General features: G+C 39.4%; 1 protein-coding gene across 12 annotated transcripts in view; it reads right to left on the bottom strand.

Moving 5' to 3' along the window:
• Positions 1 to 12418, bottom strand: part of RGS7 (regulator of G-protein signaling 7) — a 240100-nt gene that overhangs the window by 54675 nt on the left and 173007 nt on the right. For all 12 annotated transcript variants that reach the window (XM_008635321.2, XM_008635322.2, XM_017736397.1 and 9 more), the window contains exons 6-8: positions 7575 to 7639; positions 5797 to 5873; positions 5582 to 5663 (exon numbers count right to left, since the gene is read on the bottom strand). In XM_008635321.2, the coding sequence (XP_008633543.1) occupies positions 5582 to 5663; positions 5797 to 5873; positions 7575 to 7639 (224 nt within the window). The remainder of the gene's footprint in view (positions 1 to 5581; positions 5664 to 5796; positions 5874 to 7574; positions 7640 to 12418) is intronic.

The following is a 12418-nucleotide window of genomic DNA, read 5'->3' as shown; positions in this document are numbered from 1 at the left end:
TGCGGGAGACGAACCCGCAGAAGCCGCGCTGCTGCCGGACGTTGCTCCGCTGTTCGGCGGGGGGGGTTGCTCTCTGCCGCTTTTGGCTGGGATTTAGGACCACTCCGTTGCTCTGCCGCTTTCGGCCGGACACCAGGACTGCCTGTGTCTCCTTGGCCTGCCTGTGCCCCGCCCCCTGGGTCGGGAGGCTCTGCTCCCGCATTTGTGGCCATTCCTCTCAGACGTCGGAAGGATAACATCCTGCCCTGCTGAGTCCAGCAACTCCTGCAGTGAGCGGACGGGTGCTGCTGTGCCATTTATCGGTTTTCTCGCGGCCAGCCCGAAGGACCGTGCTACCCTGGACTCCACTCCAGTCTCTAGCTGCCGCTCCATAAGACCCCTGTCTGTTTCTTTCCCGGAGCTGCCACAGCCAGCACTGCCACTCTCTAAAGCCTCTATGGCGGCTGCGGCCACTGTCCTCTCTATTTTCATCTCTGCGAGAGTGTCAGTTACTGCTCTCCAGATTAATCTGAGAGCTTTTGCTTCTTCAGCTTTCTTTTTGAATGATCTTGGATCATCTAGTTCCTTACAAAGGTTTACTTCTTTAACTCCCCGCTTTTCTAAAAAGCATAAAAATAAATCAAGGGTCACCTCTGTTTCTATATCTGCGTCCTACCACATCTGCGTCTTACCGCAATCCCTGTCGACAGGATTTGTGCAGCCTTTTCCCAGGTTTGCCCTTGTCAGCCAATACAACGGACCCCTCTTGTTAGGTCAGTCCAGGCACGGATCAGACACTTGCTTGGAGCTGCTGATCTTTTGCCCCCCGATCGCCGCTTATCGGCGCCACGTTGGTCTCCCACCTTAGTCAAGAAAACAAAATCCCAGTCTCTGCTTGGGCGCCAAATGCCGACTTCCGGGTGGGGGAAGCCATGCAGACAATCCATGTGATTGATAAAGCAAACTTCGTGTATTGGCAATACAGAGGCACTTATATAGTATCAGTATATACACTTGTCAGTTCTTGATTGGTTTAAGCTTACAAAAGCACATTCTTACTTCTACATAATTGGGTTAGATAAAAGACTACATTTGGCAAGCTTCTATTATTTATGTTTTGACTTGAGAGATCAAAAATCTTCCTCCCTTCTCATGGTCAGTACATCTTATCAGCACAGGACTGTACCTCCTTAAAACTCCCTTTTTGTTCTCGGGCCTGTTTCTCACGCAGGGATTTTCTCATGGAGGCTTTTTGTCATGCAGGCCTTTACTTGCAGGCTCTTGCTTGTACAGCTTTGTTATTGATTTGTTCCCTTTATCAATAATCCATGTGCCTGATCCTCTCACCATTCTGCAACATTTGAAGAACGCTGTTTTCCTAGTTTAGTGCTAGGAAAGAACGGCAAGAACCACCCAAATCCAGAAATGATACATACTTCTGAATTTTACAACAACATTATCTTAAACCCACCCTATATTACTGCTGTCCTTACTAGAAATACTCACCCCAGATACTTTGCTGTCCTGTATTAAATCACACAAATATTGCTGTTGTTTTTCATCAAATCAAAGAATCATCTAGGTTGGAATAGACCTTAAAGGTCATCAAGTCTGACCCTTATCAATATTTTATATCAATTTTTTTCCCAAAGAACCAAAATAATCACCATTATTCAGCAAACCAGTAATGGCAATGGGAAGAGAAGTACTGTGGACTTGGTTTAACCAAGTTATAAATGGCAGAGTGGAAGAACTGGCTCACACTTTGACTCATGCTCATGCTTTATCAAATCACACTATGACTAAACCATAGACAGTGTTTAAAATTTGGGGAGGAACACACAGAGGAATGTTACACATTTCCCATCTTCATTTTAAAAACAACTGCACACAAACCTGCTAAATGTGACTGTAATACAACCAACACCCTGACTGATGGCAAAGGTCAGAGATGCATTGGAGAAAATGAATTATTTTTTTAACTTATTACGGTTACAAAGCATACAGATGACTTTCAGAAGAAAAGGATAACAGAAGAAAAGGATACTTCGCTCATTATCTTCTGAATTAATCTGAATCTCAGCAAGTATCCAAAAGGCCTTTTTTATTGCATGAATGCGTAACTCAGGAAGAAAAGTGAATCATTTGTAACAGCAAGACATCAGCCATCTTGCTTGTTACCTAAAAGAGTTAATTTTACAGCAAGCCACAGCTACTTTGCTCTGACTATATTTGGCGTGGGTTTGAGAATGTTTCAGAGGATTTACTGCTTTAGTACTTGTTTTTCCCTTTTCAACAAGTGTAAGATTATGGGGTTTAAAAAGAGATGATAATTCAGGAAAGCTGAAACAAGTTCTCTTTCAAAGACTTTAATAAGGAGCATGACATTTCTTTTTGAACAAAAGCAGCTTCTCAATTTCTTTCTCTGGAAGTAACTCACTTCCCCAATTTAGCTTGATTTGTTATTGTTTTTGGCTAACACCTTAATCCTCCTAACCAATTTTTGCTTATTTCCACAGTCTGTTATCAATAGAAGTTTCAAAATTATGAAAATAATACACTTTCTAGGCAGGTGGAAAGAAGAGAAAGACTTTTACAATATGTTTACTCTGCCATCAAAAAGAGAAATGCATCACTATATGTGAATAATACTAATCTCAGACCTATGCCAGATACTGACTCTACCTTATAAATAACGGCATGGACTTTATCCTAGGCCTGATGTCAGGATTGCAAGGGAGTTTATACAGCTCTCCCTGACACAAATTTCCGTGGTTTTACTATGGCTGGTATCTGAACTAGTAAAATTAGAACTTGTTTGGGAATGTCTCTGCAGGCTGCAGTGTCTAAAGCTGAAGCTCAGCCATACTCTTTTTAACTGCAAGCCAAGATCTTTCTACATAAAGCAGAAACTGGGATTTACAGAAATTACAAGACTGCACTCCACATACCCTGAAATAAACATAACAAACCTCAGTCTCCCCAAAACGCCAAAAAAACCCCCATCCCCACAGGGAAACTGCAATTAAATAAATATTGGAATGGAAACTAAACAATGAGATAACAAAGCTGTTCTCTTAACTGTGACTCAGAAGAAAATTGAGGAATAGATGATTATTTGAAGAAAACTTTCCAAATCCAATTTCTCTGGTTCATCTCCAAGCATCATCTCAGTCTAAAAACCTAGGAAAAAATTATGGGCCAGCCAATCAAAAGTAACCATGATAATGACTTTCAAGAATTTCTGTCCCTCAGACTGCGGCACAAATCTTCTAGAACTTCTGTAATCACCTTCAGGGTTGACTGTGATTTGGGAACTATGAAACAACAGTGTTTTTTGAGCCAAATCCTCTTTCATGTCAAACCTTGGTTCATTTCTTTTATTTTAAACTTATGAGTCACGTGACATTTCTGATACCCAAATCATGCTCTTTTTCTCTGTCACCACTCTCCTGGTTTCACTGCCCATGCAGCTGTTCTCATACTTCCCATTCTTGTAGTGCCCTGCTGCACTGTCCTTTAGGAATGACAGCTTGCTTCCCTCTTCTGCCCCTTTCATCAACTTAAAGTTGAAATACAATGCAAAGGTAATATTCATAGATTATATTTTACATGTAAATCTTCTGTATCAGCACTGTAGCTGGGTAGGTAACAAATACAGCCACTAAGGACCAGGACACCTGCAAGAATACCCTGAAAAAATATTTATTTACTCACCTTAAAACCAATCAACCAACCAAACAAAAATAATGAAACATTTGATCCTCAAAACTCATTTTCAGTGAAAAAAAAAATTACATTGGGGTAGATTTCGAACTATGTTGTCGCTACCCCTAGCCTCTGAACTTTCATCAAAAGGTGAAAAACTGTAATTAAAAATAAGCATTATATACAGATTCTCATCCAAACATTACCTTTAAAAACAGTTTAAAAAATTTAGCTCTCCAGAGTTCCAGTAGCATTTCTATAAGTTTTTGGGAGGGCTTTTGGGGGCTTGAAAAGCCACCACAAATTGTAAGTAGCTCTAGCATCACCTTCCTCTTTTCAGTCTGTTTGTGTTTTATCTTTTATTCTTTTCAAAAGAAGCTTCTGGCTTTTACTGTGACAGTAAATTCATAACGATGTTTTCAAAAATATTATTTCAATGACTCTTGAGAGGAGCAGTTTAGCCAAAGTATGAACCTCTCCATTCATCTATTTATATCTTCTAAAGCCAGGAGCCTACATTGCTGACTGTAAGCCAGTCTTTTGCCTCTGATATTTCCTAGGCATGTTTACAGCCAGATTAAAAACATCTGCTGGACCAGGCAGATTTATCCACAGTTCAGCCAAAGCTCTTAATCAGATTCAATTTCCTCTTGTCCTGGTCCCTTTAACTCTCTTGAAGCTTCAACAATTCATCTCTTCCAAATCTGAAAATTACATCTCATTCTCAGATTCAAAACCTTTACATCCATTTCTGCAGCAAATATAAAAGCTCTCTGCGCCTTCACAGGTCTCAGGTCCACAGATACTTTGTGTCTATTCCCTATGTAGCTCCAATCTACATCAGATGGAAAATTTCTTTCTGTTCTCCTTCCTTATTTTTTGTCAGTGATTAGACAATAATGTCCCAGTCTTCTTGCATCTATTGCCTGTGGTTGGAATCTTTAACTTGAAATGATTTTCTCTACCTGACATTCTAAATCCTACCTAAAAATCCCTTTCTTCTATGACGGCTTCAGTTCCACAGTCACAAATGTAAGCTGACCATGTTCAAGTTCACTATTTTTTATTTAAACTTTCTCATTGCATTCTACTCTTCTACACATATCATCATCTAATTTTACTTCCCCCACTAAAAGTAGCTTATCCCAGTGTCAGAGTAAAAGATACAGTCCGCGTACGATTTCATTGGTAATGATACCAAACCCGATGCACGGTAAATGAAAGTTTAACTCTAGGTAAGGGAAACCGATACTGCTCTGTAGTAAAGCAAAAAAAAGAGTACAGTTTAATTGGAATTATTGTAAGAATTGACATTCTGTCTCACAATTGTAGCACTCAAGGTAGTTGACTATGTAAGAACCTTTCTTTTTTAAAGTTTTGATTCAGATGGACTTTGACAAAGAACTCAGATAAATCTTGTTTAGACAGTGTGTGACTCCCACAGCTCAAAGCCGATATCTAACCTTTGTGTACTTCAAAAATAGCTTGGAAACAAAACTAGAGTGAAGTTGAAAGGCTTAGCAAGCAAAAAAGCAGACTGAAAAAAAGAAGTCAGAATTATTTAAGGGTATTTTTAGTTATGCTGATAATTTTGGTTGTATGACTCATACCTTAGGAAACCTTTGAGATGATAATAGTCAAAGACAGGTACCTTCTGATTCAAGAAATCAGGCACAACACATCTATTCACTGAAAATCATGAATTGGATGCACACACATCTGCAGTCTACAATAATAGATTCATATAAACTCTAGATCCTAAAAAAAGGGAAGCAAGCCCCAACCCCTCACCCTACTGCTCTTTTACTTGTCCCCAGGCTACCTCAAAGCTCCACAATGGCTGACATTTATCAGTGGCCCTGCTCACAGAGCCAGCAGTCCCACCAGCACTCACCACCGGACGGTGCACATCCCAAAATGCCCGCTCCTGACTGTCAAGAATCTTCCTCTCTATCTTGTCTCTCTTCTTGTCAACCCTGTCAATGTCATAGGATATTTAAAAGAAACAGTGTTGATGACAGTAATTTTAAACATAAAAAGTGTCCAACCACTTTCCCCCCCTTCAAAAAGCATGCAGAATGAAAAATGCTCATCTCCAAAGGAACTTACTTTGCTTGTGCTTCAGCTTGCATAAAAATAAACTCCCATTTCCGAGCAAATGCTCGCTGTAGCCTGGCCAAACTCTCCTGAAAATACATCACAATTTTAGTGGGTTAGGTTACAAGTTATTTACTCTTTAATAGCTTCTGGCTTTATCTTTCCCTCCTCCCCTCGCATCCCCCTCACTGAGATATAATACAAGTCACGATATTTGTGTCAGTGTAAGTGGACCTTACTTATCTGATATAAAGTTTTTCTTGACACCAAATGAGATGGAATACTTTTGAATGCCTCGACTATTTTAGTTTTGAAACTCTGATAAAAAGGGTAGATGCATTCTTCAGTAGAACATGGGATTTCTGACACATTTTTATATATTGGGTGCTGGCTTAGGAATTCTGAAATAGTACAAAGAAACATCTTTGTTTTGAAAGTATGTAATAATGAAAGAAAACAGCAGTTATCTCCATACTGGATGATCCACACAACAATTCCTCATCAGTTATCCATACAAATGGTTTCCACTGAACAATTTTGGCTGCCATTTTTGGTAGCATAGCCAAACCTCCACAGCTATCCTCATTTTTAAAAATGCAGACTATAGTTCTTCAATACTGTACAGGAAATGTATCTATCCTACTAATAACAGGAAGAACATTTATAAAATCTTTGCAAAATTCTTTCTTCCATTGATGCTGGAACATTTTCACTGTCTCCAAGAGAGCTTTTTCAATCTCTCCCCAGCTTAACAGCAGTAGTATGCAGTCTTCTTAACAAAAAATGTGTTGTTTTTACTATATTTCTTTGCATTGCAAATGTACCTCTGTGCCATACGCACTGAAAATGAAGACTACAGAAAGAGAAGAGCAGACTTTCTAGAGATCTTGCCAATACCAGTAAAGGCTCTCATGGATTGTACACTGAAAGGGACTTTTCTAAGGCATGTAAGTATAAAATTATGCATATCCCACCGCGCCATACACTGAAAAACAAGCTTGTGCCAGAAGAAGCAATACAGCATGTCAGCATGGTGCTGTGGCTGGAGTATTTGGTGTGTTGAGAGGCCTGGCTGACTACCCTGCTATCAGGTCACAGCAGCACAGCTGGACAGCCCTCAGCTCAGAGCCAGGGCTGTTTGAGAATTTTATGTTGACATGTTCATGAAAAATTCAGGAACTTTTTGGGGGTAGAGTTGGAACTCAAGACATCTCTCTCCTTATCGAATGCCATCCTCATCAGCTAATCAAACTCCCTCTTTTTCAGGCTCTTCCTGGCCCCCATTATCTTACCTTGCCTGAGGCACAGCACAATCATCAGGGAGTAGGAATGCCTGTAGTCTGACCCTCTTTGCCTCTCATCTAGCTGATGGGAAAAGGCTGAAGTGTCAGCATCACTTATAAAGAATGAGATTCATATTTCTACATCTATCAAGAGGTTTTGAAAATATTGTCAGAGATCCTTCATTCAAACCTTAAATGGTGTAGAGAACAACTGCTTCCAGACACTAATGGTGTACCTGGGATTTGTGAAGTTATTTATGATCCTGGCATGGTGATCTGAGCAGAGTAAGATTAGAGATGGACTGTAATCTCAACATTTGTCCAGTTAGCCATCACTATAGTCTCGCAAACACCATTTAAAACTACTCAGCAGTGTTAGACCCATAAGCTGGAAGAACTGGATAACTAATAAATTTTCACATATAATGCCTGTAGTTCTCATGCTTAACATTATTCCACGGGCTCATTAGGCCCAGCAGAAAAATTTACTTTTTGCCAGGTACTTACAGCTTCATAGTCTGCTAGTTCTAGCCTTGCTTTGTTTTGCATTGTCCGCTTGCAGAGGTAAACAGCTGGAAAAGAAAAAATTAACACAGAATTTGCTACTATCTCACAAACACAGCAGATCAGAAATGAAGGCTTCATATCTGGTTTAAAGCTAGCTTTTTTCGGTTTGATGTGTCCCTTTTCCTAAAAAGCTTTAAACATGGGATCAATGCTACCTACCAGTATTGCAACTGAAATGATGGATCAGATACAGAGGTTCATTAAATAATAATAAAATCTGCTTTATGCAACACATCATATGCAAAATGCATGAGGTACTTGAGGTCAGGGTTTTTAATGGACAGGGAACTAGCACATTAAAGAAAAATGGCAAAACATTTTTCAAACTGTGTGTGTATAAACCATAATGCACAAGAGTTTTAGCAGGAGCTGCTGCTGTATTAGTCAAACAGGTTTTTAAGAACATGAATACATGGTTTTATTTATTTTTACTCTATATTTAGAAAACACAAACTTTCAACCTAAGAAGATTTTAGCTAAAAAATAATTCCAGATAAAATTCATGTCTCATACAGATTAGTCTGCTATAACCAATATTTAAACCAGAAAATAATATGAGACCAAAATATGAAAAAAATTGTGTCATCTACTAGATATGAGAAAAAAAATCTTTCATTTATTTTCTACATCCAAAAATCCTTCAGGAGACCTGTTCTGCCTGCACTTCATTCAGACAGAGCAGGATCTTTGATAATAAAATGCTGAAGTTCATTTCCAACAGAGTTTATTTAGCAGCAAATACTTCAGAAACAACTCTGAGTATTATACAGTTTCCCCCACCAGGGAGACAATGAGTGCAGCACAATTCCTAATTGTGCAATATTTACCCACTTCATTACTTCAGAGCACTGCTCATGTGTTAGATGGATGTATCTTTTGATCAGTGTAGGTAAGAAATCCTTAACTTATCCGTTGTCTCTATAAGCAGCAAAAGGGGCCCATAATTACTGCTTGTGCTTAGGAATGTTCCTGCTCCCTGACTGCCAGCTTGTCTGCTACAGGAGCAAAGCCTCTCTGTGAAATAACTTCACATAGGAACTTAATTCTTCCTAACAAGGAAGAAGGAGGCACTCGTTTTAGATATAGCTTTGAGTATTAAGGTAGTCAATCCAAATATAATTTAAGATTCCATGGAAATATTTATTCCTGACATGTCACCTGCAAATGCATGCACACCCAGTCCAGTGAATGTTCTTTTAGTTTAATTGATTACAAGCACTTCTACCTGCAATTAAAGGTCTTACGTGATGTAAAATAAAGCTACATTTTAATGCAATTTTTTTCTTTTCTTGCCCTCCTCTTTTTGTGTGTGTTATTTGGTCTATTTTCTTTTAGAATATTTCACTTTCCACTCTCATAAGAAGCCGTGGTCTCTTTCTCTATTCCCTGCACCCCCATATACCCTCTGGTTCCAAAGCAGTTTCTGTGTTTACAAAATATAAAAAGACAGATATATGCCCATGTCACACACAGCAGACAGATACCTTCTATAGCTTTCATGCATTTTAATACAATTATACACTTACACTAATGCACTGGCATGCATGCTGAAACGTCACAAAAAGATGAGGGGATGAATTTTGGACCTTTTGTACCTAGGTTGCATTCACAATCAGTACAGTGGTAAGAGATTCTTGAAGAGAGAGATGGTCTTTTTCATTTAGCTTTTTTTACAGTGAAGCATTTTCCTCTTTTCCTTCAAAATTGGTTATTTTGTCGAACAAGAAAAAAAAAATCCCAAAAAACCCTTGTAAATATTAGCAATAAAATACATACCTTATATAAATGTGTAGACAGTTCAGAGAATTCCAGGGGTCAAATTTTGTCTACCAATCTAATACCATTTGAACAGAAACAAAACAAGCTCCCAGTTCCTGCACTGGATCAAGACTTTTAAACCACATCCTCATAGTCCCAGTACAGGCACTTTTAGTTAGTTTAGCTCTTCCTTGAGTCCCATTGTGGGCAAATTTTGGGATTATATTTCCTGCTACCTCCTACAAAAATTGTTGTTTCAGAGGTAGCTGCCTGCTCATCTTTCTGTCAGGATAGGTTTCATCAAAAAAAGTATCTTCAGATAACAGAGATTTCAATACTGGAGAAACAACCACTGGGTCACCAGGAGACAAATCAGCTTGACACTTTATTAATTTAATACTGTGTCTCCACTGTGTAACTCTACTGCAGTTATTTTCCCTGCAGGGTTCTTTTAATGACCCTCTTTGCTCCCAATCCATAGTAAACAGTTCATATAAAGATGTTTGGTTTTCATTATGAGCATAACTTGGCCAAGACTCAAAAAATCATGTTCATCCCTCAGACCCTTTTTTTTTTCATCTGAAATATCCAGATTCCTTTCCCTTCAGAGGAGCCTAATGGTTATAACACCTGTGGCTTGGATTCTTTATGTCAGAAATGATTCTATGTGCCACCGTGGGTAAGGCAGAATATGCTCAAGGAAGGTTTAGTATTGTGGGAAGTGTAGCATATCCTCTAGTGTAGAAGAAAACAGTGCTGGAGGACATTCCTACTCTGACTCAATTTACTGCTATTGCTATGTGCTAACAATTCCATCCTTATAAAAGTGCATGTTCGACCCTCTATTTAAGAGCTAACTGCCATGAAAAGCTGGCAGCAGCTCAGGAATTTGTGTTCACCAGTTTGTACTCTTGCTATCATATTATTCGGCTTATCTGTAAAAAATTCAGTAGCATATTATCTGTAAAAAATTCAGTAGCAAGAATGTGAAAATCAACCTCATTTTAAGCCATACCATTTGAAGATATAGCGTAATGAGGTTTTGTTATTCTGACTTTTAGGACAATGATATTTGAAGTATGGATACTCCCATCTTTCACAGGCACCACTCCTTTTCTGCACCAAATCCCTCATGAAGTAACTGCATGTGTCCAGTAGCCTGACTTGGACGATGTCAATCACCTTCCCTCTCAAAGCAGCATCAGGATCTCCCAGAATTTCAGCAAATTACAGTGTCTGCTTTCTAATCCCACATGTTGACAGTGTTTTTACAGCTTCATAAGAAGTACAGCCTGCAGAAAGGGTCTCCAACTAAAAGCTCCTCTATTTCCATATACAGTTCTCTATTTATCTATCCTGCAAAGGTCCTGGTCCTCAGTACACCAGGGAGCTGTGATTGCACCGAGCAGCCCATCTAGGGCCTCCACCGAGGCCTGTGCCCTGAAATTGTGCTCAAGCCCAGCTACTCCCCCTGGCACAGGCTTGAGCTGTGTTGTAGATAGATCTCCAACCAGCCCTGTAGCCTACCCATGCTGCTGCCTTGCTCCTGCCTGCACTGTTGCCAACCTCAGTTCTTGCTCACCTTCCCTTGCAGAGCTGCCCGCTCTTGCCGCTCCCTGACAAGGGTGCTGAAAAATGCTCACCATGGGGATGAATGATATGCAAGGAACAGGGTCTGATTAATAACCTCAATTTGCTAAATATGGACTGCCTTATACACTCTTATTTTTGGAGCCAGTGTATTCTGATGGATTTTGCAATCAACATAATTGCCTCTACTAAACTGAATTATATATTAGATGCTATAGCTTATGCTTTAGAAGTGACTGATTATCATGAGAGAACAGATTCGCCAATAATTTTAAAGGCCATATTAATTTGTAACATTTGATAATGAAAGATGGTCAGTGATGTTTATAAATGGGTATTTGAACAACAAACCAGTATTGAAACACACTTCAGTAGCTGTGCAGTAAATACAGTCTACTAGCTCTTGAAAATTCTATTCAGGCATTCACAAAATGTGGGCAATCTGAGAGTTTCAAGTGAGACCGAAAAGCCAGAGTTGCATAAAGAGGATGTCTGTGTTTTCCCTCTTGCAAGTTTTTAAACTGTTAAACCCAAAAAAATCATTTTCATGGTTAGATACCTTTGTTTCATATTCTTGACTGCTCACTTGTACTTGAAAGTGTCTAAGAAACCTCTACAGATTTTTTCTTTAGATAAGATCATAGAGATTATGACAGGTTTCATTCTAGACTCAAGAAACTGGACAGAGTACACATTATATTATACATGCTTACTCAAAAGACCCCAAAAAACCAAACACAGAACTTTCACCCAAAACCTACACTGAGGAATTTTATTTTGTTGCTAAACAGGGGTAAATCTTCCCTTTTGCCACAGTGGAGCAAAGGCCACAGCTAAATTCAATGGAAGTTTAACTGGGCCTCTGAAGACCATGGACTATGGCACCTACACACCCACTACCATGTACACGAGCTCCTTCCATAATTGTCCCAGTGCCAGGGGTATCGCAGCTTGATTCACCCCAGACAGTGGGTGTGCTTTCAGTGAATGCTCATTATTTCCACTGAGGCCAGGTTAAATTTACATACTCCCCGAGTCAAAATTCTGTTTTCAGAGTCAGTGTGTACAAGCCTAGTCTGTATCTAAAGAGCAAAGAAAATAGCAAGTACTGTAAGGCCTAAGGGTTTCAAAGCGCCCTGCAGGCAGACAGTTCTCCCCTGAAGTGCCTGCTTCAGATGGGGAATTACAGGACAATCAGCACAAAACATGACTGCAGGATGTAAAGCATGAAATTAATTCCCTTATTTAAACGTTAGGATTTCTAGGGCTATTTCATACCATCTTTAGGTCACTTCTGCTTTTAGTCAATAGAAAAAAAATTGCCCTTAGCAACAGCTATTGAGTTCCACTTAGTCTTAAAAACATTATTACAATTCTGGGGTGGACAAATGGGTCACCACAGAGCCCTGTGTATCTATAAAAGAACCACACTCTTT

Source organism: Corvus brachyrhynchos, unplaced genomic scaffold (assembly GCF_000691975.1).
Source record: "Corvus brachyrhynchos isolate BGI_N302 unplaced genomic scaffold, ASM69197v1 scaffold595, whole genome shotgun sequence".
Lineage (NCBI taxonomy): Eukaryota > Metazoa > Chordata > Aves > Passeriformes > Corvidae > Corvus > Corvus brachyrhynchos.
The sequence above is the reverse complement of the archived record's forward strand: the minus strand, read 5'-3'. Positions and strand labels throughout refer to the sequence as shown.